The sequence below is a fragment of the Rhinopithecus roxellana genome, chromosome 11 (genome assembly GCF_007565055.1).
Source record: "Rhinopithecus roxellana isolate Shanxi Qingling chromosome 11, ASM756505v1, whole genome shotgun sequence".
Taxonomy (NCBI): Eukaryota; Metazoa; Chordata; class Mammalia; order Primates; family Cercopithecidae; genus Rhinopithecus; species Rhinopithecus roxellana.
The window spans coordinates 66675814-66703352 of NC_044559.1; the positions used below are offsets into that span (position 1 = coordinate 66675814).

The 27539-nt window shown below is 34.5% G+C and overlaps 1 protein-coding gene across 12 annotated transcripts in view; it reads right to left on the minus strand.

Moving 5' to 3' along the window:
* Positions 1-27539, minus strand: part of PCDH15 (protocadherin related 15) — a 1888416-nt gene that overhangs the window by 712200 nt on the left and 1148677 nt on the right. For 7 of the 12 annotated variants that reach the window (XM_030941315.1, XM_030941316.1, XM_030941313.1 and 4 more), the window contains exon 3: positions 114-179. The exons of 3 other annotated variants lie outside the window; for them this stretch is intronic. In XM_030941315.1, coding sequence (XP_030797175.1) covers positions 114-179 — 66 coding nt within the window. Of the gene's footprint in view, positions 1-113; positions 180-687; positions 703-27539 lie in introns of all 12 variants that reach the window. 2 more of the 12 variants (XM_030941314.1, XM_030941305.1) reach the window with 1 other exon arrangement.

Here is a 27539-nt window from a genome sequence, read left to right on the forward strand (position 1 = left end):
TGGATTTGGGTTGAAACTTTCATCTTAGTACCTCTACTTATAGCAGATTGAGAATTAAAATCTGAAGAAAACTCCCTTAGATAAGACATTTGTAAAATAAAAAACTCACTCACCATTCCGACTCTCTTCATCAATAGCAACTATGGTAGCTGGTGGTCCTCCCCTAGCTAGTTTGCAATCTAAAGAGAGAAAATAACGAAAAGTAAGAATTGACTGCAGGGGCACACACACTGAGAAAAAATTCATTGAGGTGTATATTAATATTTAAAAAGGAAAATCTTGCAACCTAATTAATATGTGTCACTACTTTTAATATTATTTAAAAATATTTTATAATAACGACATAGATTCCTTACCACATCATAATACAGTCACTTTGTGCACCACAAACTACTCAAATCTTACTGAGAAAACACCAGCAGGCACCACTGGAGAGTGGAAGTCCTTCAGGACAGAGATAATGTGATGGAAATTTAACCCAAAGAAATAACATAAAGGGATGATTAACAAGGATAAATTGTAATTAAAGCATCACAACAGAAACAAACATAATTGGACTTTAATTGTGATAAAGGGTCTAATTAGAGAGAGTGAATAGAATTTTAATAATGTTCTAAAGAGAATGAAACAAAGACAGACAAGCAATGCTCATGAAGTTGTTTGGGATTTTTATTTTTGTCATCTTACCCTCATATTGCCAGTCTGGAGTCAAAAGCATAGAGTCATCAATGGAAGCAGATCAGAAAAATGGAAGAAAGAAAGGAAGAGAGAATATATGTATATATTTAGTGAGAGATTTAAAGATACAAAAAGCATTATACCATAACGTTATCTAATGATTTGTGGAAATAGAATATATAAACTTCCTATCAGATTTTGTACTTCTAATATAATACTAACACATTCACTGGATAATACACATCATTAGCATTTTAAAAGCCATTACAAAAAGACTTGAAAATAACATAAATTGCTATGTTTCTTACGAAAAGATAAATACGAATTACTTATGAACAGTGTGTTATCCGTATGCTGAAAAAACTTTAAGAATAGTGCCTGTCAATCAGTAGTGATGATTAATTCATTATTTCAAACACTGATAATATCCTGCCAGGTATCACATGATAATGAACATAAAAATAGTATCATGAGCTATAACATCTATGACAGTTGAAATGTGAAAGATTTGCCTGCAGGATGTCAAATGTGCATCTCTGAGACGTAAAGTACTCTCCTAGGAAATACTCTGTGAGGCTGAGAGGGCTATGTCACGCAGTTATACATACATGGCACACTTCTGTACAGCAGTGGAAATTAATTTTGCTTAACGTTTTCCAAATTCGTGTGTTATTTGGGAAATAATTTCAAGGTTTATTTACTCATTTATTAAAATTCTGCCATTTATTATGTATGTATACATGAAAAATTAGGCCTTTGGGAAGCACTGTTCTGTATTGTAAGGTATGTACTCTCTCATATGAAGCAAAGAAGCTGGGAGAGCTACAAATTTTCTCTCTTTATACTTGTCAATATTCAAGGAGTTCCAAGTCATAACATTTTCAGATCTAAAGTATCTCATACTCATTATGCCTCTTCCGCTCCTTATGCCCTCCGACAAAGCTCAGCACTACATTATTTGTCATCTCTGCTCTTGATTTAGTTTCCTCGCTGATCTCCCAGAAGTCTTGTTCTCATCCTGCATTCATCTATTCCTTTCATGGGAATGATTTTCATGTACCCAAATCAAAAGTGAAATAATGGCAGTCCTCTGAACAAAAACCTTACATGTTTCTTTTGGAGAAAAGGGAAAAAATGAATCAGAAGAACAAAGTTTCTTCACATGGCCTCAACATCCTTTATTGAGAATTAAGCAACCTGTCCTTCAATTACATGAATACTCTTACTGCTGCTGGAAGGTACCTTGTATTTTAAGGAAAATTTTGTTATCTAAATTCATTGTCACCTTTTTCGGCCTAGGAAATCTCTGCTTCTTTTCGTAGAATTAGATATTTCATATATTTGCACTTTAGTGCAAATTAATTTTGATTAAAGCCTTCCAAATTTTCATGTCGCTTGAAAAATGACCTCATCATTTACTTGTTTATTTACTGTTTTATAAAATTCTGCCAATTATTACGCACATAGAAATGAATAATTCGGCTTTGGAAAGCACTGTTCCATATTGTAAGGTACACACTCTCTCATATGTACTCACTACACATATACACACTCATGTCACTGTGTGCCAATGCCGTAATACCTACTGAAAATGGATAAAATGTATATATTTTAGTGTGAATATTGGTAGAGGAATAAATATTTAAACAACTTTATGGGCAAGCAGAATATAGAAAAATAAAAGAAGGGGAAATTTGGATATAAATATTTTTAAACCCTTTTACAGTTTGTTACTATTAACTTTAAAGGTAGGCTTTATGAAGCTAAGTCAAACAATATTTTCATATTCCAGCCCTTCCTCACTCTCCACCTTAATTTCTCCACCAAAGTTAATTCTCCATTCATACCAAACCAAATTTATGTGTGTTGCATCAACTGTTAAAACATACTTTCCACTCTTCTTCCCCTGGTTAATTTTATTCCTCTTTCAAGAATCTGTCAGGCATCAGCTCTTCTTGAAAATCGTTCTCATTGTCATTGTAGATTAAATGCTTATTCTCTGTATTCCTGCAGTACACACTGTATCCCATTGGACTAATTGTACCATTGGCAAAATACTAACATGTCTTTCTGTCTCACGAGAGTTCCTTCAGACCAAGCCTGCATCATTTTCACCTTGGTAACCTCAGAACCTGATCCTGGTCCTGAAAGAATGTTTGTTGACTTTTTCCACACTGTAGCCTGCCAAGCTACAATCTTCCATTAAAACCTCTCCATAAGAGCTGCTCGAAAGTCTGTGTTCTCACTAACCCCTCAATAGCAGAAACATTCCAGAAGAAGCTTCTTAACTACATTTTCTCCTGCTACAGTACCCTTGCATAATTCCCATGAAGATTTATTCTTTTAGTAGATTCAAAATTCTCCCCAATAAAACATATTTTGTATACTACATATACTTCTGGATAAATAAAAAATAATTTAAACTTTTTGAAGACTCAAAACACAAAATGAAAAGAGGTTAGGCAGACACATAATAAACAACCTATTAATAACATTGTTCATAATTAAGTGTTTGTTTTAAAATGATGCATTCAAGAAAGTATAATTAATTAGTTTTGAAGTACACAAAAGCATTTTTAATAAGAACAATTATATTTAGAATTGTCTAGAAAAGAAAGTAACTTGGAGGTAACAGTCAACTATATATTATGTATGAAAATATCCAAATGTAAATCAAAGGGAAGACTAGAAAGCAATTTGGGGGATGGGGAGATTGTACTCTATGGTCTGTGGATCATCTGTCTGCCACAGGAAAGTCAGGTGAACTGCTGATACCTGTACCTTGGGAATGGACCTCCTTAATCTATTTAATTTCACCCTTGACTGTCCCGGTTAAATCACAAATTCATTGTTTTTCATGCCTAAAGTTTCTAGCCTGTTAGGCCTATACTCATTTTCCATATCCAATTTGTTATAAAGTACAGGATGTGAATATGAATATCTGAACACTCAGTGTGGCTTGTTTCTGCAAACTTGTCATAATGCTAAAAATAAGTCATATATTTAAAAATATTCATATGCAATAGATGGGATATAAAATCCAAAGAGAAGAATTAAAAAGACAAATAATGCCTGATCTCACAGATACTAAACCTATGATACTCTTTTTACATTGTAGCCTGAATTTTAAGAGCATGTTACAGAGAGGTCAGACAAAGGCTTTTGAATATCTAGGATTTCCCAAACATGCTCATTTTGTAAAAATAAGAGGAAGCAGCCAGGAAATAAAATTCTATTCCCACTTTAGCCTATTCTCAAAACGTCATTTTAACATTGAGCAATGTGTTTTCAATAAAACTTCAAAACTATTTACTTTAAAAAATATATTAACATAGTAATTGCCCCATATGTTATTAATAACTTGTGTATTGAATTTTCTACCCATATTTCTCTTCTGAGCCTGGGTCCCATTTGCCCAGACAACTTCTGTACTTGCAATTTCAAAGTTGTCTTAAATGTAGCACTCCAAATCACATCCCAGTTGCTATCATAGCCCAAAACTGGACATTTCCAATATATATTATTTCAGCAAATGGCATAATTCTGCACCAAGCTGCATAAGCCAGAAACTAGGAAGTCACATTTCACTTTACCCATCTTTCTAGCTTTCCAAAATGCATCAATCAATAAGTCTTGAATTTAACTCCTAAAGAGAAACTTGTGATATCCACTCATTGTTTTCAATCTGCAGTAGTATCAGACTAATACTATCTCTTAACTAATCAAATAGGTTTTCCTAACTGCTTTCCTTACAATCAATCTTGCCCTTACTCTAATTTAATTTTCTATCTTTAAGCAGAGTGATCTTCATAATGAAAACCTTGCTTATTTTAAAAATAATTTACCATTTATTTTAGGTTATAAGCTAAAATACTTTGGCCATCTACAACTCATCACAAATATGATTCTAGAATGTAAACTAACATTTTATATAACCTACAAAGTCCTGCACAATATACCTTCTCCTTCCCTCTCCAGTCTCATCTATTTCCATGTTCCTATTTTCTCAAAACAAAATAGTTTTTGATCCCTTGACTAGGTAAGGTGCCCCTATATACACTCTCATAACTCTGCCTCATAATATCAATTTATGATTCCTTGATTCTTCACAGAAAGAAACTCAGTGATAACATTGACCTTGTTTCTATTCCTCGTGGTTGTGTCCACAGGGCAGATTTTCCTGGCACATTTTTGATTCCAAGCAATTATTTACTGAAGGCAAAAGTGAAGGGCCTCAATCAAATTTGTAACCATAAAATTAAAAGAACATTCTGTACATTAACTCCCTTTTTTCTAATTTTTCAAATGTCTTTCTCAAATGAAAGTACAGCAGGTCCTTGAATGACATTGTTTTACTCAATGTCACTTCATTGTAACAATGAAAAAAACAAAAACAAAAACAAAAAACAAAAAAGCAACCAATTCCAGGCCTGAGTCACTATCTGTGTGGAGTTGGCAAGTTCTCCCCAAATCTGTGTGGACTTTCCCTGGGTACTCCAGTTTCCTCCCACATCTCAAAGATGTGAATGCTAGGTTCATGGGTATGGCTACATGGTACCAGTGTGAGTGTGGGTGTGTGTGTGCGTGGCCCTGAGAAGGAATGGTGTCCTGTCCAGGGTAGGTTCATGCCTTATGCCCTGAGCTACTGGGCTAGCAGGCTCCCTGATGGGAGGCTCTGAACTGGTAAATAATTATCTCGCTTTTTTTGATTAATCTTTCTTAAATTAATGTATAGCTCACATTTATTTCAATATTTAATATAAGAATTTTTTTGTCTTTATTTAGAAGTGTGGTGATGTTTCTGTAACCATACTATGCCATGGGAACTTAACTTGTTTATATTTTGTTTAGCCTATAATAAAATTGGGTTTCATTTTCTGTCATTTCCTTTAAAGTCTCAATTTCCAAGAACCTATGGGCAATATTAACTGAAGACTTACTGTAATGAGGAAAAAATGGACGGATAATTTGTTGTCTAAAGATAAGGTCATTGGTTATATCTCAGCAGATGTGAAAGGTTATCGATAAAGTAACAAAGGTGCAGAGAATTCTGCAAGACTTTGAGGTTATTTGGAACAAGTTATGAAAGATTAGAGAGAGCCCGCAATCATAAAATAAAGTAATAAAAAAAGGAGAAAAATATTCACCTGCTTCCAATTGTCTATAATTTCTATTAGAATTCCAAGCTGTTTTATGATTTTACCAAATTGTATCTTAAAGGAATAAAACTAAGAAATTTCAAATACTAAAGTTTAAATGATGTCAAAGATCAACTCACCTTTTTTTGTCATCTTAGAACTTTTAAGCTATTCCTTACAAGCTGCGTAAATCACCAGTGAACTCTGTGGCACCCAGGAGAGTATTTGACTTAACATAATCACTTAATTTATTTGCTGAATTAGGAAGTATCTTCCTCTATGGAAAAGTAATAAAATGAATAATCTATCAAATCCTTAGCTTTAACCATTTCAAATCTTTTGGGGATTTGTTTTAAGATATTAAAGAAATGGATTTCTAATATATTATAGTGGTTGTGAACATGTGCTTTGGGGTCACAAAACCTAAGTTCAAATCCTAACTTTGCTTTTTAACAGTTGTATAATATTGGACAAATTATTAAGCTCTTGTATTTCATTATAGGGATAAGAGTAATTACAACTAACTCATATATTTTTACAACAAGGACAAAATGAGAAAATCTATGGTAATTTCTTACAAGGGTGGCAAAATGTACAGGCAGAATAGGCATACATTTGCTTTTTATAGTATCCTTATTTTCATGAGGAATATATTTGAATAAAATGTTTTTTTTCTATTTTTTTTTTCCTTGATCCAAGGGCTGATAGTAAATGTAGTAAATAGACCCTTAGCTTTCCCAAATATTCAGTGATGGCAGATCTCAGTTATATACGGGATTGTGAAATGTATTTTTATCAAGAATAAAAGTAATTACAGGAAATGTCACTGGTGGTCTGTAGGGACAAAAATTTGCTTGAATTGCTATGCCAGATACCAAGATAGATATACTCTGATGGATTAAATTTACTAGGGAAAAATAGACTCCTTGAACTTGAAGCTTAAAAAAAGTAATGGGGTTCTCACACTCCTCTACTGGTCCCACTATGTCCCTGAAATGTGTCGGTGAGATTCCACAGAAAGATCAAGGAAGAGTTGCAGATTTTGTGAAACCTCTATTCCTGTCAACATTTCTCTATTATCAGTTTGGTTATTGAGAGTCATCTAGTCTCTTGCTCATGTGTTTGCATTTACACACAAACACACACACACACACACACACACACAATGAATCTATTGCTAAGTTCAAAGCAATTTGGCCCCCCTTTCAAAGAGGGTACTGTGTTCTCTTCACATTTCATGCTACACAAGCGTTCTGTTTTCAATTTGCATGTCACAAGCAGCAGCAGAGGGACTGTTCTCATTTTTCCTGTTGATCTTTGGTATATTCATCTTCAGGAAAATACACACAAGAGTGAAATCTTAAGACAGATACTGCTTGTTTTACATTTTGACTGCTTCATCCAAAAGAAAAAGTTTGAACTTGAATTTATAAAATCAATGGAACAATAATCTAAGTTATATGATCTAAAGTTACAGTCAACAAAGTAACGGAAAAAGACAATGATTGAACAAAACCAAAATAAACTGAGTAAACTTAAGGATATAGCAAGTAATTCAGTTTCAATTCAAGAATAGGATATGCTACTTGTGCTTAGTCTCTTGGCATCACTATTTCCTGATTTCGGATTTCACCATGAAAGGAGCAAATGATATTTTATGTACCTTAGTGTCATTATTAATTGAATTATATAATTTGATGAAGACTTTCCAACAACATTGTCTAGTAATACCCACCAAATTCATTCATGGTAATTACTCAACATCATTGCTATCACCAGCACAATTTACTATAGAGACCATAGCTACCTCAATCTGAACTTTTAAAAAACAATTTCCTATTATTTCGTTTTATTCTAACTAGTCTATCAACAACAGCAGACTTGCACATAAATGGCATTTGGTCAGAGACAAGAGGGTCATACTTATTCTTAAGAAGTTTAAGGTTCTGAGTAATAATAATAATAAATGATAAGCCGGGGGCTTTAGGAAAAAGGCAGGATATGAAACAAATTGTCAGTAGGAGGTTGCTCCTAAGATGAAGTATATAATTTTAAGATTGCTTTTGTTGATTGAAAATATTTTTATACTTTCTTATTTTATAGTTTTATGTAAATAGTGTCAAAACATGTTAGTCTTTGTATTCATACATAATTCTCTTACATATAATTCATACCACATGAGTTAGAAACTGTTTCGGTTTTCCTTCCATTGTGGGTTACGACTCTTCTTTTCTTGTCTAAGCTTCCAGCAAGCAACCATGATTCCATTTGAGGAATTTAAAATGAATAGAACAATTCCTGGTCCAAGGTATAATTTTACCACTGACATCAAAAGAGGCCATATAATGTCGTAGTTATGGCAATCATTAAAAAAAAACAGGAAACAACAGGTGCTGGAGAGGATGTGGAGAAATAGGAACACTTTTACACTGTTGGTGGGACTGTAAACTAGTTCAACCATTGTGGAAAATAGTGTGGTGATTCCTCAAGGATCTAGAACTAGAAATACCATTTGACCCAGCCATCCCGTTACTGGGCATATACCCAAAAGATTATAAATCATGCTGCTATAAAGACACATGCACACGTATGTTTATTGCACCACTATTCACAATAGCAAAGACTTGGAATCAACCCAAATGTCCATCAGTGACAGACTGGATTAAGAAAATGTGGCATATATACACCATGGAATACTATGCAGTCATAAAAAAGGATGAGTTCATGTGCTTTATAGGGACATGGATGCAGCTGGAAACCATCATTCTCAGCAAACTATCACAAGAACAGAAAACCAAACACCACATAGGTGGGAATTGAACAATGAGATCACTTGGACACAGGAAGGGGAACATCACACATCAGGGCCTATTGTGGGAGGAGCGGGATAGCATTAGGAGATACACCTAATGCAAATGACGAGTTAATGGGTGCAGCACACCAAATGGCACATGTATACATATGTAACAAACCTGCATGTTGTGCACATGTACCGTAGAACTTAAAGTATTAAAAAAAAAAAAAAAAAAAAAAAAAAAAAAAAGAACATAGCCTTGGAGACAGACTGCCTAGGTTAAATACTAGTCACATTTAGCACCTTGCTCACTCTTCAGACCTTTGAAAGTTAATTAAATTTTCTGAAGCTCAGTTTCATTATTTGTAAAACAGATGTTGTTTTAGAGAGTGGTGTCTGGCATATGGAAATGCTTTCTATGTTATTGTGAGGTAAAATTTTAATCTAACCAAATGAGCAAATCACTTAAAATAATATGTCTATTTTTTTAAAAAGCAATGATTGTCACGTTTTTTAAATATTTCAGTAGTAGTTTCTTACATTTTTAACATTCAAAGGAAAACCACGTTTTATTAGTAGATCAAATAAGGAATGGGGCATATGCTAACTTTTTAAAAAGTAATTTCAAATTTTCTTTTATATTTAGGAGGTACACAATATACAGGTTGTTATCTGGGTATACTGTGAGGTTTGGGATATGACTGATTCCATTACCAGGTAATGAGCATCGTACTCAATAGATGTTTTTAAAATACTTGTCCCTCTTCCATCCTCTCCCCTTTTCAAGATCTCCAATGTCTGTTATTGCCTTCTTCATGTCCATGGCTATGCAATGTTTAGCTGCTACATATAACTGAGAACATCAATTATTTGGTTTTCTGTTCCTGTGTTAACTTGCTTAGGATAACAGTCTATAACTGCATCCATGTGGCTGCAAACGACATGTTTTCATCCTATTTTTATGGCTGCATAGAATTCTATGGTGCATGTGCACCACAGTTCCTTTATTCAATTCACTGTTGATGGACACTTAGATTGAATCCATGTCTTTGTTATTCTGAATAGTACTGCAATGAACATACAAGTGCATGTGACTTTTTGGGAGAACAATTTCTTTTCTTTTAGATATATAACCAGTAATAGGATTGTGGGTCTAATGGTACACACGAAGAAGAGCTGGTACCAAGTCTGAAACTATTCCAAAATATCAAGCAGGAGAGACTTCTCCCTAACTCATTCTATAATATCAGCATCACCCTGATACCAAAACCTGTCAAAGACACAAGGAAAAAAGAAAACTATAAGTCAATATTCCTGATGAATATAGATGTAAAAATCTTCAACAAAATACTTTCAAACCAAATAAAGCTGCACATAAAAAATTTAATCTACCATTATCAAGTAAGCTTCATTCCTAGGATGCAAGATTGGTTCAATGTATGCAATTCAATAATTGTGAGTCATCACATGAACAAAATTAAAACAAAAAACCATAAGGTTTTTGAGAAACTCCAAATTTCCACATTGGCTGAACTAATTTATATTCCCACCAATAGTATACAAGCATTCCCTTTTCTTCGCAGCATTGCCAGCATCTTTTGTTTTTTGACTTCTTAATAATAGCATTTTGACTGGTGGGAGGTAGTATCTCATTGTGGTTTTGAATTGCATTTCTGTGATGATTAGTGATGTTGAGCATTTTTTCATGTTTGCTGTCTGCTTGTACGTCTGTTTTTGAGAGATGTCTGTTCATGTCTTTTGCCAATTTTTCAAAGGGGTTATTTCATTTGTGCTTGTTAAATTGTTTAAGTTTCTTATAGATTCTGGAGATTAGACCTTTGCAGGTGCATAGTTTGAAAATGTTTTCTACCATTGTGTAGGTTGTATTTTTACTCTGTTAATAGTCTTTTTTTGTTGGGCAGAAGCTCTTTAGTTTAAATAGGTCCCACTTGCCAATTTTTGTTTTTGTTGCAATTGCTTCTGAGGACTTGCCATAAATTCTTTGTAAATGCAAATGTAAATGCAAATAGCATTTCCTAGGCTTCCTTTTAAGATTCTTATAATTTGAGGTCTTACACTTAAAATTTTAATGCATGTTGAGTTAATTTTTGTAGATGGTGAGAGTAAGGGTCCAGTTTAATTCTGCATATGGCTAGCCAGTTAACTCAGCACCATTTGTTGAATAGAGGGTCCTTTCCCCATTTCTTATTTTTGTCAATTTTGTCAAAAATCAGATGATTGTAGGTGTGTGACTTTCTGGATTCTCTTTTCTGTTTCATTGGTCTGTGTGTCTATTTTGTACCAATAACGTGTTTTGTTATCAGTATCAGCCTTAGAGTATAGTTTGAAAAAAGCTATACTGTTTTTGCTTAGGATTGTGATATGGTTTGAACTTGTGTCCCCATCCAAATCTCATGTCAAATTCTAACCTCCAATGTTGGAGAAGGGGCTGGTGGGATGTAATTGGATCATGGGTGCAGGATTCACCTTTGCTGTTCTTGTGATAGTGAGTGAATTCACACAAGATCTGGTTGTTCTGAATTATGTAGTACCTTCCCCTTCATTCTCTTCCTCCTACTTTGGCCATGTCCCAGCCATGCTTCCTCTACTGCCTGTGGAACCATGAGCCAATTAAACCTCTTTTCATTATAAATTACCCAGTCTCAGGTATTTTTTTATAACAATGCAAGAACAAACTAATACAGATTGCTTTGCCAATTTGGGTTCTTTTTGTTCCATATGAATTTCAGAATTTTTTCTAATTCTGTGTAAAATAGCATTGAAAGTTCAATAGGAATAGCATTGAATCTCTTTATTGCTTTGGAGATTATGTCAATTTTAACAATATTGATTCTTCCAGTCAATGAGTATGAAATGCTTTTCCATTTGTTTATGTTATCTATGATTTATTTCAGCAGTCTGTAGTTCTCCTTAGAGAGATCTTTCAGCTTCTTGGTTATATGTACTATCTAAAAGCCCTACTTAAAAGGCACAGAGTGATGGGTTGGATAAAGTAACAACACCCATTCATCTGCTTCTTCAAGAGACCTTTCTCACATGTCATGATCCCCATAGGCTCAAAGTAAATGGCTGGAGAAAGATCTATCACGCAATCAGAAAACCAAATGGAACAAGGGTCACTATTGTTATATCAAATAAAACAGCCTTTAAACCAACAACAATAAAAAAGAACAAAAAAGAGCATTAAGTAATGATAAAGGGTTCAATTCAAAAGGAAGACTTAGTTATGCTAACTATATACATATGCAATATTAGAGCATCCAAATTCATGAAACAAGTACTTCTAAACCTACAAAAACACTGACATAGCACACAATGACAGTGGGGGTCGTCAACACCCCACTGACAGCATTAGACAAATCATTGAGGCAGAAAACTTCTGCAGAAATTCTGGAGTTAAATTTGACACTTGAAAAATTGGGCCTAATTGATGTTTACAGGATACTCCATATATCAACCACAGAATATACATTCTTCTCATCTGCACACAGAATATACTCTAAGATCAACCACATGGTTGGTCATAAAGCAAGTTGCAAAAAATTCAAAAGAAGGTCTTTCCATAAAACAAGTCTCAAAGAAATCGAAGTTATACCAACCACAGGGGAATTAAAATAGAAATCTATAAAAAGAAGATCTCTCAAAAACACACAAATATATGGAAATTAAGCGACTTTGCCCCTGAATGGTTTTGGATTGTAAGGCAGAAATTTTTAAAAATTCTTTTAAATAAATGAAAAAAGACATGAAAAATACCAACATCTCTGGGATGCGGGAAACAATAGGTTAAGAAGAAAGTGTATGGTGCTAAATGCCTACTTTAAAAAGTTAGAAAAATCTCTGATTAACAATCTAACATCACATCTAGAGTAACTAGAAAAACAAGAACAAACTAATCCCCAATTTACCTGAAGAAAATAAGTAAATAAAATCAGGCCAGGACTAAATAAAATTGCGGCACAAAAAATCCATAAAAGCATCAGTAAAACCAAAAGTTGGTTCTTTGAAAGGACAAATAAGATCTATCGACCACTGACTATATGATTATCTAAACAAAGAACAAAACAGAGAAGATCCAGATAAGCACAATCAGAAATGACTAAGATGATATTACAACTGGTCCAACAGAAACACAAAATATCCTCAGAGACTATTATCAACACCTGTGTTCACACAAACTAGAAAATATAGAGGAAATGGATATATTCCTAGAAACACACAATGTCCCAAAATTGAATCGGGAAGAAATTAAAACCCTGAACAGACCACCACTGAGTTCCAAATTGACTCAGTATAAGAAACCTACCAACCAAAAGCCCTACACCCGATTAACTCACAACCAAATTATTCCAGATGTACAAAGAATAACTCGTACCAAGTCTACTAAAACTATTCCAAAATATAAAGGAGGAGAGACTCCTCCCTAACTCATTCTACAATGTCAGCATTACCCTAATACCAAAATCTGTCAAAGACACAAGGAAAAAAGAAAACTGTAGGTCAATATTCCTGATGAACATAGATGCAAAAATATTCAACAAAATATTTTCAAGCCAAATAAAGCTGCATATGAAAATCTTAATCTACCATTATCAAGTAGGCTTCATTCCTAGGATGTAAGATTGGTTGAATATATGTAATTCAATAAATGTGATTCATCACATAAACAAAATTAAAACCAAAAATCATATGAAAATCCCAGTAGATGAAGAAAAGGCTTTCAATAAAATCCACCATCTCTTCATGATAAAAATCCTCAATAAACACTATATCAAGGGAACATATCTCAAAATAATAGGAGACACATATGACACATATACAGCTAACATTAAAGTAAATGTCGCAAAAGCTAGAACCATTTCCCTTTAGCACTGGAACAAGACAAGGATACCATTCTCCATTCTCACCACTTCTATTTGACATAGTACTAGAACTCCTAACTATAACATTCAGGCAAGAGAAAGAAATAAAATGGACCCAAACAGAAAACAAAAGAAGTCAAACTACCTCTTCTATAACTAGGAAACTCCAGTGACACCACCAAAAACCTCCTGATGCTGATAAATGTCTTCAGTAAAGTTTCAGGATACAAATTCAATCTATAAAAATATATTAACATTTTTGATGTGCATTTAACATACTGAAATCATGACTTAATACATTTCAGTATATAATCACCGATTTTTTAAATTATATAGTAATAATTGGACTATATTTTCTTTTTTTAAAATTATCTTAGATTTGTTTATAAATAAACCAAAAATAAATAACTCTTTTTTGATACATAGACAGCATAGTTTCTAAAAGCTCTTTATAGGATCTGTTATCCTAAATTCTTCCCAAAAGGACTTTTCTGTTATTAGCTTATTCTTCAACATTATCCAACTTACCTATGAGTTTTGTAATTGACATATAAAGAAGAAAGGAAAAGGATAAGAATTTGTGTCCATGTGGAAAACAAAATTATTCATCAAACACTTTATGAAAAGCAGATTTTATATCCATCTTGTTTCTGAAAGGGAATTTGTTATTTTTTTCTAATTATTCTTAATGAGGAGGCTTAGAGGAAATTCTTAATCATGATTCTTACTAAGACACTCAACAAGGTCAAAAGATAAAAGCTGCAGAATCACTGAGCAGTGGTTTGTAGTTCTCCTTGAAGAGGTCCTTTACATCCCTTGTAAGCTGGATTCCTAGGTATTTTATTCTCTTTGAAGCAATTGTGAATGGAAGTTCATTCCTGATTTGGCTCTCTGCTTGTCTGTTACTAGTGTATAAGAATGCTTGTGATTTTTGCACATTAATTTTGTATCCTGAGACTTTGCTGAAGTTGCTTATCAGCTTAAGGAGATTTTGGGCTGAGACGATGGGGTTTTCTAAATATACAATCATGTCATCTGCAAACAGGGACAATTTGACTTCTTCTTTTCCTAACTGGATACCCTTGATTTCTTTCTCTTGCCTGATTGCCCTAGCCAGAACTTCCAACACTATGTTGAATAGGAGTGGTGAGAGAGGGCATCCCTGTCTTGTGCCAGTTTTCAAAGGGAATTTTTCCAGTTTTTGCCCATTCAATATGATATTAGCTGTGGGTTTGTCATAAATAGCTCTTATTATTTTGAGGTACGTTCCATCAATACCGAATTTATTGAGCGTTTTTAGCATGAAGGGCTGTTGAATTTTGTCAAAAGCCTTTTCTGCATCTATTGAGACAATCATGTGGTTCTTGTCTTTGGTTCTGTTTATATGCTGGATTACGTTTATTGATTTGCGAATGTTGAACCAGCCTTGCATCCCAGGGATGAAGCCCACTTGATCATGGTGGATAAGCTTTTTGATGTGCTGCTGAATCCGGTTTGCCAGTATTTTATTGAGAATTTTTGCATCAATGTTCATCAGGGATATTGGTCTAAAATTCTCTTTTTTTGTTGTGTCTCTGCCAGGCTTTGGTATCAGGATGATGTTGGCCTCATAAAATGAGTTAGGGAGGATTCTCTCTTTTTCTATTGATTGGAATAGTTTCAGAAGGAATGGTACCAGCTCCTCCTTGTACCTCTGGTAGAATTCAGCTGTGAATCCATCTGGTCCTGGACTTTTTTGGTGGGTAGGCTATTAATTGTTGCCTCAATTTCAGAGCCTGCTATTGGTCTATTCAGGGATTGGACACAAACAAATGGAAGAACATACCATGCTCATGGATAGGAAGAATCAATATCGTGAAAATGGCCATACTCCCCAAGGTTGTTTATAGATTCAATGCCATCCCCATCAAGCTACCAATGAGTTTCTTCACAGAATTGGAAAAAACTGCTTTAAAGTTCATATGGAACCAAAAAAGAGCCCGCATTGCCAAGACAATCCTAAGTCAAAAGGACAAAGCTGGAGGCGTCACGCTACCTGACTTCAAACTATACTACAAGGCTACAGTAACCAAAACAGCATGGTACTGGTACCAAAACAGAGATATAGACCAATGGAACAGAACAGAGTCCTCAGAAATAATACCGCACATCTACAGCCATCTGATCTTTGACAAACCTGAGAGAAACAAGAAATGGGGAAGGGATTCCCTATTTAATAAATGGTGCTGGGAAAATTGGCTAGCCATAAGTAGAAAGCTGAAACTGGATCCTTTCCTTACCCCTTATACGAAGATTAATTCAAGATGGATTAGAGACTTAAATGTTAGACCTAATACCATAAAAACCCTAGAAGAAAATCTAGGTAGTACCATTCAGGACATAGGCATGGGCAAGGACTTCATGTCTAAAACACCAAAAGCAACGGCAGCAAAAGCAAAAATTGACAAATGGGATCTAATTAAACTAAAGAGCTTTTGCACAGCAAAAGAAACTACCATCAGAGTGAACAGGCAACCTACAGAATGGGAGAAAATTTTTGCAACCTACTCATCTGACAAAGGGCTAATATCCAGAATCTACAAAGAACTCAAACAAATATACGAGAAAAAAACAAACAACCCCATCAAAAAGTGGGCACAGAATATGAACAGACATTTCTCAAAAGAAGATATTCATACAGCCAACAGACACATGAAAAAATGCTCATCATCACTCGCCATCAGAGAAATGCAAATCAAAACCACAATGAGATACCATCTCACACCAGTTAGAATGGCAATCATTAAGAAGTCAGGAAACAACAGTTGTTGGAGAGGATGTGGAGAAATAGGAACACTTTTACACTGTTGGTGGGATTGTAAACTAGTTCAACCATTATGGAAAACAGTATGGCAATTCCTCAAGGATCTAGAACTAGATGTACCATATGACCCAGCCATCCCACTACTGGGTATATACCCAAAGGATTATAAATTATTCTACTACAAAGACACATGTACACGTATGTTTATTGCGGCACTATTCACAATAGCAAAGACTTGGAATCAACCCAAATGTCCATCTGTGACAGACTGGATTAAGAAAATGTGGCACATATACACCATGGAATACTATGCAGCCATAAAAAAGGATGAGTTTGCGTCCTTTGTAGGGACATGGATGCAGCTGGAAACCATCATTCTTAGCAAACTATCACAAGAACAGAAAACCAAACACCGCATGTTCTCACTCATAGGTGGGAACTGAACAATGAGATCACTTGGACTCGGGAAGGGGAACATCACGCACTGGGGCCTATCATGGGGAGGGGGGAGGGGGGAGGAGGGAGGGATTGCATTGGGGAGTTATACATGATATAAATGATGAATTGAGGGGTGCTGACGAGTTGATGGGTGCAGCACACCAACATGGCACAAGTATACATATGTAACAGACCTGCACGTTATGCACATGTACCCTAGAACTTAAAGTATAATAAAAAAAAAAAATAAAAATAAATAAATAAATAAATAAATAAAAAGCTGCAGAATCAATGTCACTGTTTAAAATTACATTTTTCCAACAGAGAGATTCTTAATAAGTCTTTGTTTACAGAGTACTTTACTAAATAAAATTCTTTGCCACAAGATAGTTATGTGTACCTAGGCTGTAGTAAAAAAAGCAAACTGTATGGATTAATTTTTTAAACAAAAATTGTAAGCATTTAATTATTTATTAAAGAAAATATCCATGTAAGCATGTCCTTAGTTGTCTAGTTGTGACACATGTTAGCATGAAATAGATGTACCACATTTACAAGATACGGGATGTTGAAGTAATTTGCCTACTTAGATGAAGTAATATAGGCTTATATTTCTGGAACTTCAGAAGACAGTGCTAATATTTACCTTTCTGTTTCATCATCTAGGATATAACCATTTTTCACTTATGTATGAAGCAGGAAACTTGTTAGAGCACGAAAAATTACTTCTTATCACTGGCTGGCGGAGAAAGTTTATATATTTGAGTTTATGCAGGTAACTGGAAATTTAGAAGTATTTTTCATTGTCTTATTTTCTTATTCCTTGTTGTCATGAAGAGTGTTTGGACTGAGGTTCTATTATGAAAGGCGAAAGAAAATATGTATATGTGTGTGTGTATATGTATAATTCAGCCATAAAAAGGAAATCCTGTCATTTGCAACAACATGGAAGTATCTGGAGGACATTATGCTGAATGAAATAAGCTGGGTACAGGAAAAACAAAAACTGTATGATCTCATTGATGTTTGGAATCCAAAAAGGCTGAACTCATAGAAGCAGAAAGTAGAATAGTAGGTGCCAGGAGGTGAGGAAAATGGGAGATTTTGGTCAATGGATATAAACTTTCAGTTACAAGGTGAATAAGTTCCGGGGATCTGATGTACACTGTGGTGATTATAGTTAATAATACTGTACTGTTTACTTGAATTTGATAACAGAGCAGATTATAAGCATCTTCACCCCTCTCTACCCTCACACAAATGGTAACTATGGGTTGTGATGAGTGTATTACTTAACTGGCTATGGTAATCAGTACACTATGTATATGTATATCAAATAATCACATTGTACACCTTGAATATATATATCTTTTATTTGCCAATTAAATTAAAAAATTCTTGTTTACATTTCAAAAAAAAAAAAAAAAAAAAAAGAAAGGTGAATATCCAAGGGTGGAATGAGTAGGGACTATGGCTGAGAGTTATGAAAAAAGAAGATTCTGAAAAAATAACAAAAAGCATAAAGCAAATATTTCCCACTTTTTCCATACATCACGTCTTGCTTTCTCAGAAATTTCTCTGCTACAAACCCACCTGGTAATACCTTCCTTAGAGCCAGAGAGCCAAAGTCATTATGAGGAACGTTTCATATAGAACAAGAAGTTCCAAATGAACCTTTGTTATTTTTGATATAGGAGTACTGGGAAGGGAAGAGCATGGTCCCTTTAAATGATATGGAAGCGGGAAAGGGAAGTGCTGAGTGGAGAGGGGCGTGGTCCCTGGCTAGGGCTCCACTCCCACGGACCTAGGTGAAGACAGGCGCTCCCACTTTTGTGCCCAAATGTTGCATTTTCCAAGAGCACCCTGGCCCGCCATGCCCCCATCCTTGGTCTACAAAAAGTCAAGACCTTAGCAGGCAGACACAAATATGGCTGGACATCGTGAGGAACACATTGGCAGAAGAAGACACAAGCAGCTAGACAATAAGAGGATGTCGAGGGAGCATGCCAGCGGAAGAGCACACCCACAGACACTGGCTCGCGTGCAGGCCACCCACTGGTGGGAGGAGACAGAGTTTGGTCGGGGTAGTTGGAGGCGATCTGCCCCACCCACCAACTCCGAATGGCCCAACTCCATGGGAAAACCATCGCCCTTCTGGCTCCCTCATTGGCTGAGAGCTACTTCCACTCAAAACTTTGCAGTTGTTCTCCAAGCCCACGTGTGATCCGATTCTTCCAGTACACCAAGGCAAGAAACCCTGGGATACAGAAATCCCTCTGTCCTTGTGATAAGGAAGGGGGTCTAATTAAGCTGGTTAACACGAGTCGCCTATAGACAGCTAATTAAAAGAGCACCCTGTAACACATGCCTACTGGGGCTTCAGCTGTAAACATTCACCCCTGCCCTGGGGTGACACTGCCCTGGGGTCAGAGCCCCACAGCCTGCCCATTTGCATGCTCCCTTAGAGGTTTGAGCAGCGGGACACTGAAGAAGCCATCCACACCCCCAACGCATGACCTGCAAAGGGGACAAGAGAACCTTTCCCATTTCATTTTCATTGTTTTACAATAAAGAAGTGACAGTGGATGGATGTCTACCTATGCCAACTGTTTTTAAAAATAATATTATTTCATTTAATGAACTGGCCTATTAAATTTGATCATATGATTTGGGTCATTCTTGTCACACCCAACTAAAAGAAAGTTGAGAAGCCAGGAGGGAAAAAATCAGGGCATGTAGCATCACTCGAGAAATGTAATTTTCTGTAAGTTCAGCTGTTGAAACTGCCTATTCTAACCCAAGACAGTTTTATCTATAACTGCTGAGACAACTTGCAACTCAGGGCTAATTTTTCCCTCTGTTGTTGCTCACCAAACGAATTTGCCAGTTCCCCAGAACCTTGCTAGTCCCGATGCACTTTCTCTAAGAGCAATACATAACATTTCTCATTTTTATAAAATCACCAATCTTCTCTTTGTTCTTCAGACATACCGAAGGCCACCTGGTCTGTGTATATGCTCCAAATTGTGATTCTTTATTTCCAAAGAAAACATTAAATTTAGAGATCCATATCCAGATTTCTATTTTGACTTCAACAATCCCATTCTGCATCATAAACCTTGAGAGAGTAATATCCAAACCAAGTGAGATCAGTAATTTGATTTGACATTTCTTGGGCTGAAAGAAAACTTTTGCTGGCAAGTTTAGCGGAAGGAACTTTGGCCTGCTGAAGTATGCATATGTCCAAATGAATTACCTCAAGGAAAATAAGCTAGGATAACAGTTTTTATATTGGCCATAAGAATAAAAGCATGTAACTGATTAACTGCATTTTCTGGAGCTTGGAAGTTTTCTTTAGGATTCTCAAAAACTGAATATAATAAAGTGCTAAGACAAGTGTTTTACCACCCTTGACATTTAGAGATGAAGTTTTTGACAGTTTGTTATCCACATATATAACATATGAGGAAAGTTTTATGTCCTGCTGAGCTTAGTTCTCATAGGTTCAATTTTAGACAATTTCTATACAGATGCCTACAATTTTGAATATCTGCTGCTGTTATGAGACCTTCCCAAGGGTGGTACTCCCATATTTAATTTAATTGTGTTTGCATATATCATACATTTTGCCAACAGTAAGCTTTAAGAGCACGTTATAGTTGATAACTACTTCCCTCATTGCTTTCCAAGCTACATGATTTCTTACTTTCAAACCAGCCTTCCATCTTCAGTATTGTTAGGTCTAACAGAATACAGATTTTCTCTACCATGTTCAAAAAGAGGGTAAAACTACTAAGAGTGGAAATTAATCTGTTCAAAATTTCTGTTAAATTAACAACATTTTATTATATATCTTCTCAAATTAATTTACTTGAGTACAGTGCTAGAATTGTTATTCTGTTGTTTATGCCATAAATTTTGTCTTTATGCCATAAATTTTGGTAATATGTCTATCATCAGGAGGTTGGGATTTTCAAAAATCTTCAATTATCATAATCAGAGACAAGAACTAGGAAATGAGATCAACATAGTCACTCTAATCACAAATATCTGTACTCTAAAGCTAATGAACTTGACACTAAAGGAAAACCTCAGAATGGATTAGAAAATGCTAATACAAGTAGAGAATGTGTAGGAAAAAAAGAGACCTGGCTAGAGGAAGGCATGTTTCCAATTTTAGAGCAGGACAGAGAAATTTTTACAGTAGATATAAGAATTCACAAAGCATAGTTGTCTGGAGCAAATAAAGTCTTTCTCTACTAAAATAGCTTCAATACTACTTTGTTGCAGATTGTACTAATTAACAGTTATGTTTACAATGGTAACTCATCATCACAATATTTATTTTATGCAAACTCTTTAAATAATAGAAAAGTATGCAATCTATTTTAGAAAGATTTGTATCCATGGGACTTAGAACCAAAACAAATGTTAATTAAAATAAAGTAATATTTTTCTTCTGTCAAATTGTCAAAATTTTATTAAAAACAATAGCCACTGTTGGTTCAAGTAAGGAATTAAAATTATTTAATAATTTTGGTGTAACTATAAATTATTTTTATATAAAGAAAGAAAGGAGAGAAAGCAAGGAAGGAGGGAAGGAAGGAAGGAAGAGAAAGAAGAAAAAATGGAAAGTCAGTATACCAAGAACTTTTAAGAAGTGTCCTTTGAATGAAAAATTTTACTTTGGCATCTATAGCAATATAGAGATAATTAAACAAGTATATATTGCTGCTAAAAGTACTTATAATAGTAAAACATTATATATGTTTATTAAATCATTATGATTTGAACATACTCTGTAATTGTGACAGATACTGTATATTGGACCACCCACTTTAACACCGCTTCTTGTTTTGTTTTGTTTTGTTTGTTTTTGTGCACTATTGAGGCAGAGAAGCTTAAAACTGCACTTTCCAGACTCATTTGCGGATAGGGTCTACCTTGGAATCTGTGAAGCAGAAGACGCTCTCATGACACAAGAACATAAAGGAACAAGTGAGCCAAAGGGAAGTCAGTTTATCACGGGCAGGAAGTGTATGGTTCTTTGGGGGTAGCTGTGGTAGAGAAATTAGTGCAGTCCCAGGTTACGCCAGTTGCCATGATGGGGATTGTACCTATGAGGTTTCCACTAGGAAGTTCAGCTTCATGGTTAGGTATTTATTTGGCTCTCATGATTTTGCCTCTGTAGCATCCAAACTTAGTTTTCTGATGCTTCCAAGTCACTAGACCACATTAGTAAATTCATTCCAGATGAAAGAGGCTGTGTGGGTTATATGATGTGTACTATGAAATCTGATGAATGAATAAGCCATTAAAATATATATTCATGTTTTTAAACAAATGTTGATGGGATGAGTGATTCTCATGAAAAGTTAAAAAATGAAAAAGCAGGTTTTAGAGCTGTCTATACATTCTGATCTTAGTTTTGTGTGTGTATATAAAACCTTTTTAATATTAAAGAATAAATAAATGACCCATTATTTTTATTAGTGATTTCCTACCGATTAGAATTCCTAAATTGCTTTTAGGAATTTATTATAGGAAAATAGTGTCCTTTGCATTTAAGAAAACATGATAAACACAATTTGGAAGCAAAAATAAGGAACTTCATTTGTTTAGAATACTTATAGCAAATATCACAAAGATTCTAAATAGAATAATAACCTTATCACAATATAACCTAAGAAACACTGTAATGTGAAATCTGTTTTGTTAAAACACATTTAGATTTAAAATTTGTTAAGCCATGGGAGATGCCTTGTTATCAGAGTCACACACTGAAAACTTCTAGAAGTTGTCATTTTATCTGATACATGAAGAGCAATAGTTATTCCTTAACACCTCCTTCAACACCGCATGATTCTCCTCAATTCATCTTTTGAAATTTGACACATGACACTGATGGTGATATGACAGACAGAATCTCAATGTGTCAGTGACTTCATATTCACTTGGGCAACTGCTAGAGTCTTCCACTCCATGAAGGCTGTAATGACATCGTGGGAAAGCTATAGACGGGAGATTCATATTCAGATCGAAGGCAAATACAAAGCAGGGAAGAGCTATGTTCCACTCAATATTTATTGGCATTTGCTGTATTATAAAACTTAAAGCACTCTCCCATTTTCCTGCTCAATTTTTCTTCCATTCATTGCATGGTGAGATATGTTCCACCAGGAACAAAGGAAGTTATTAAGATTTTTCAAAGATACAATAAAATAGATGAACTTTAATATGACATTTAACCCTACTTATTGTTTCTCAAACAAAATGCATCTATACATAGCAAGCTGGCTTGCTATCCATCTTCTGCCACTATTCTCTTTGTTTACTATTATTTTGTTTTTCCTCTTCTAAAATGTCAAATGTATCAGATACAAAATAGAGTATCTGATATATTTGTAGAGCTTAAAAATCAATGATAGTACAATAAGATGAATATTTATGTCCCTACCACCCACAATCAGAAATAAAATCTTGCCAGTACCTTATAAATCTTCTGTGTACCCTTTGATAGACTTTTGCACGTTTTAGGGCTGTATATAACAGATTTGCACAGCACACATTCTGCAACTTGGCTATTTCTCTGCATTATTATGTTTTTAGGTTAATCCATACTGATGTATATACTTTTATGGATATAATGCTGTAAAGTATTCCATTATATAACTAGATCACACTATTTACCTGTTCTTTATTGGAGAAATTACTGTTGCAATAATTTTTATTCGTTTTATGAACAGAGAACAGATGCATATTCTGGCATATCTCTTTTGGTGCACAATTTGAAGAATATTTTAGGATATATGCTTAGGAACAAACAAAAGTGCTGTGTCATAGGCATAGTACATATATACACACACACACATACACACATATATATAAATATATATACACACACATAAAATATATATAAATATATATATAAAACATATATAAATATATACATATATATATATATATATATGTTTTTAATTTGAGACGGAGTCTCGCTCTGCTGCCCAGGCTGGAGTGGCAGTGGCGAGATCTCGGCTCACTGCAAGCTCCGCCTCCCAGGTTCACGCCATTCTATTGCCTCGGCCTTTGGAGTAGCTGGGACTACAGGCGCCCGCCACAATGCCCAGCTAATTTTTTGTATTTTTTAGTAGAGACGGCGTTTGACCATGTTAGCCAGGATGGTCTCGATCTCCTGACCTCGTGATCCGCCCGCCTCGGCCTCCCAAAGTGGTGGAATTACAGGCATGAGCCACCACGTCTGCTCAGGTATAGCACATATTTATATTTACTTAGTTAATATCAAATTATTTTCCAAATTGGCTATGCCATTTTCTCAGTTACCAGCAATTTCAGAATTCCTCTTTCTCCCCATCTTCTATGAGATTTGATATTAAACTTTTGTCATTTTGATTGTTGAGGCTTGGTATTTTATGTTCTTCAATTTACATTTGTTTCTGACTACTTGGCAACTTCTCATGTGTTTAATGAACACATGCGCCACTGCACTCCAGCCTGGGCGATAGAGCAAGACTCCGTTTCAAAAAAAAAAAAAAAAAAGATATATATATATATATATAAAATATATTATATAATATATAAAATATATATATTTAATTTGGCTTATTTAAGGAAACTTTACTGATCATAAAGACATAAAAATGTTTTTCTAAAGTTTCCTTTAACAGTTTTAGATTTTTGTTTTCATATATGTCATCAATATATGTGAAATTATCTATTGTAATTATTTAATAACTGTTGAACCATTTTAATTTTCCTTATGAGAAATAAATTATTTGAAAAACTAATGAAAGTAAATTATATCCATTTGACCTCTAAATATCACATATATATATTTCTATTTTCCATGGTATATTATGGATCCATTTCTGTATCTTTATTTTGGTTTCTTGGTCTGTTTGAGCTCTCTTTGCACTTATATCACCTTTTCTTATAGAATACAGCTTTAAAATTAACATTCTATGGTAAGGAAAATCGACCCACCGTATTCTTTTTTAAGAATTTTTGGGGCCAGGTGCAATGGCTCATGCCTGTAATCCCGGCACTTTGGAAGGCCGAGGAGGGCAGATTACAAGGTCAGGAAATCAAGACCAGCCTGACAAACACGGTGAAAGCCCATCTCTACTAAAAACATAAAAATTAGCCGGACATGGTGGTGCGTGCCTGTAATCCCAGCTACTCAGGAGGCTGAAGCAGGAGAATCGCTCGAATCCAGAAGGCGGAGCTTGTAGTGAGCCGAGATCGCGCCACTGCACCCCAGCCTGGGCGAAAGAGCGAGACTCCGTCTCAAATAAAAAAAAAAAAAAAGATTTTGGATGGACCCTGATTTCCTACTCCCTCCCAACAGAAAATAGCTGCTGAAATTTCATTCTTTTTGTAGATCATTTTCTACGTTGATAGATAATGGTATTTCCCAGACAGTGTAAATGTTTTGTATGTTTCTTCATACATACATTTAGGTCTTCTCTGTCAATAAACTGTATTAATTTCCAGATATTGATCCTGCTCATCTTTGATTATTTCAGATAACTCATATTTTGTTTGCTATTGCAGATGAAATACTTATATTACATTTTATACATGTTCCTGTAAACACATATCACATATACACACAATTGAATTTATTACGTTGATTTTCTATCAAGCATCTTTGCTTGACACCTTTGGCAATTCTAATAAATTAAAAATTAATGGTGTTCCTGAACCAAATTATTTTATTTTTCATGCCTTAATGCACTAGTGAAGGCACCAATAAAATGTTCAATAAAAGTGGTGAGAGATAACATCCTCACTTTCTTCCTGATTCTGAAGAAAATCTTGCATTGATTTATTATTAACTACTATGGTGTGTTAGAGTTCTGTAGATACCCATTCTCCAAGTAAGGAATTTATTTTTCATCTTATATAAGACTATTTTGTATGTGTGTGTGTACTTTTGAACAGTGGTTAAATTTTTTCAAGACACTATGGTTACTGAGATCAGCAATGGTTTTTCTCCTTTAATTGATGAATGTGAGAAAATATCTTGTCTCTTAATGAAATGACCTGTGTTATCAGAACAAAATAAATCTGATCTAGAATATATATGTGTATATGTGTGTATATATATAACATTGCTTGGATCAATTTGTTAATAATTTCTTAGGAAAATTTTTATCCGTCCTGCCTTTCTACAGTTTTGGTGACATTTTCCTGTATCTTTGAAGGCTGAAGAACATTGTAATTTTCTGTTTCCTAGATGTTTCTTTGATTTCTTCCATAAAACATTTTGAGCCTCAGGTTTATTGTGTAGGGAAAACATAATTGCTAGTTCTAGAATTTAGGTTTTCTATCATGTCAGATGTCACTGTTTATAGTTAATGTTTTTCTAGAAATGTGTCTATTTTGTTATTAATGTGTATGTGTCATATCTTCAAAAATCTGTTAGTCCCTTCTGCAGCTATTTCTGCAATACTAGTTTTAATATTATTTATTTGACTTCTTTCTTTAATTTCTATTTTTACTGTTCATTTAAATTATAAATTAAATTGGCTTTGTTCAGTCTATTATTTTGATATTTATGTTTTTTATTATTTAGTTTTATCTTCTTTGCCCATGTTCTCTTTTCATTACACACACACACACACACACACACACACACACACACAATATTTCAGATAGATGCTTATTTTGTTGATTTTCAGCCTTTCTTCTTTCCAAATATAAGAATTTAAGGCTACAAATTGTCCCCTAAATGCTTTTAGAATCATATTTCAAAAATTTTAAAAATTTATATTAGTGGTAATTTAGCTATAATTGTCTTCTAATTATGATTTCTTTTTTACCCATAGGTTATTTAAAAGATAGTTTTGGCCGGGAGCGGTGGCTCAAGCCTGTAATCCCAGCACTTTGGGAGGCTGAGACGGGTGGATCACGAGGTCAGGAGATCGAGACTATCCTGGCTAACACGGTGAAACCCCGTCTCTACTAAAAAAAAAAAAAAAAAAAAAAAATACAAAAAGCTAGCCGGGCGAGGTGGCGGGCGCCTGTAGTCCCAGCTACTCGGGAGGCTGAGGCAGGAGAATGGCGTAAACCTGGGAGGTGGAGCTTGCAGTGAGCTGAGATCCGGCCACTGCACTTCAGCCTGGGCGACAGAGCGCGACTCCATCTCAAAAACAAAAAATAAAAAAAATTAAAAAAAAAAAAGATAGTTTTAACAAATACAAAAGTATTTATTTTACATGATTTTTATTACTGATTACTAATTTATGTAGATGTCAGAGAATATAGCTATACTAATAGATTCTTTTATGAAATTTATTGAAACCTTCTTTAATGCCTAGTGTATGGTCAATTTTTAAAGTTTCATGGGTTATTCAAAACAAAGTATGTTCTACAACTTAGTAGTAGTAGTAGTAGTATCAAACGTATACCTTTAATATAGGTTTTTATATATGTCCATTGAAAAGTTTAAGTATATGTTGATATATTCAATATCTTACTGAGATAGGATATTGTGTCTGCTAATCTATCAATTGTTGACAATAATGTGTTTAAATCTTCTACAATGATGATGGCTTGTTAAATTCTCCTTGTATGTCTGTGATTTTTTAATTTATATTTTAAACTATGTAGCTAGGTACATGCATATTTAGAATTGCTACACCTTCTTAGTAAATTGAACTTTTATAATTACTGTATAGTGGTCTTCTTCATAGCTAGTATATTTTTGCCTTAATGCTTTATAACCTGGTTAGGGACCAGATTTTATCTCCTAACTCCTATAAACTCTTTAAAACTCTTACAAT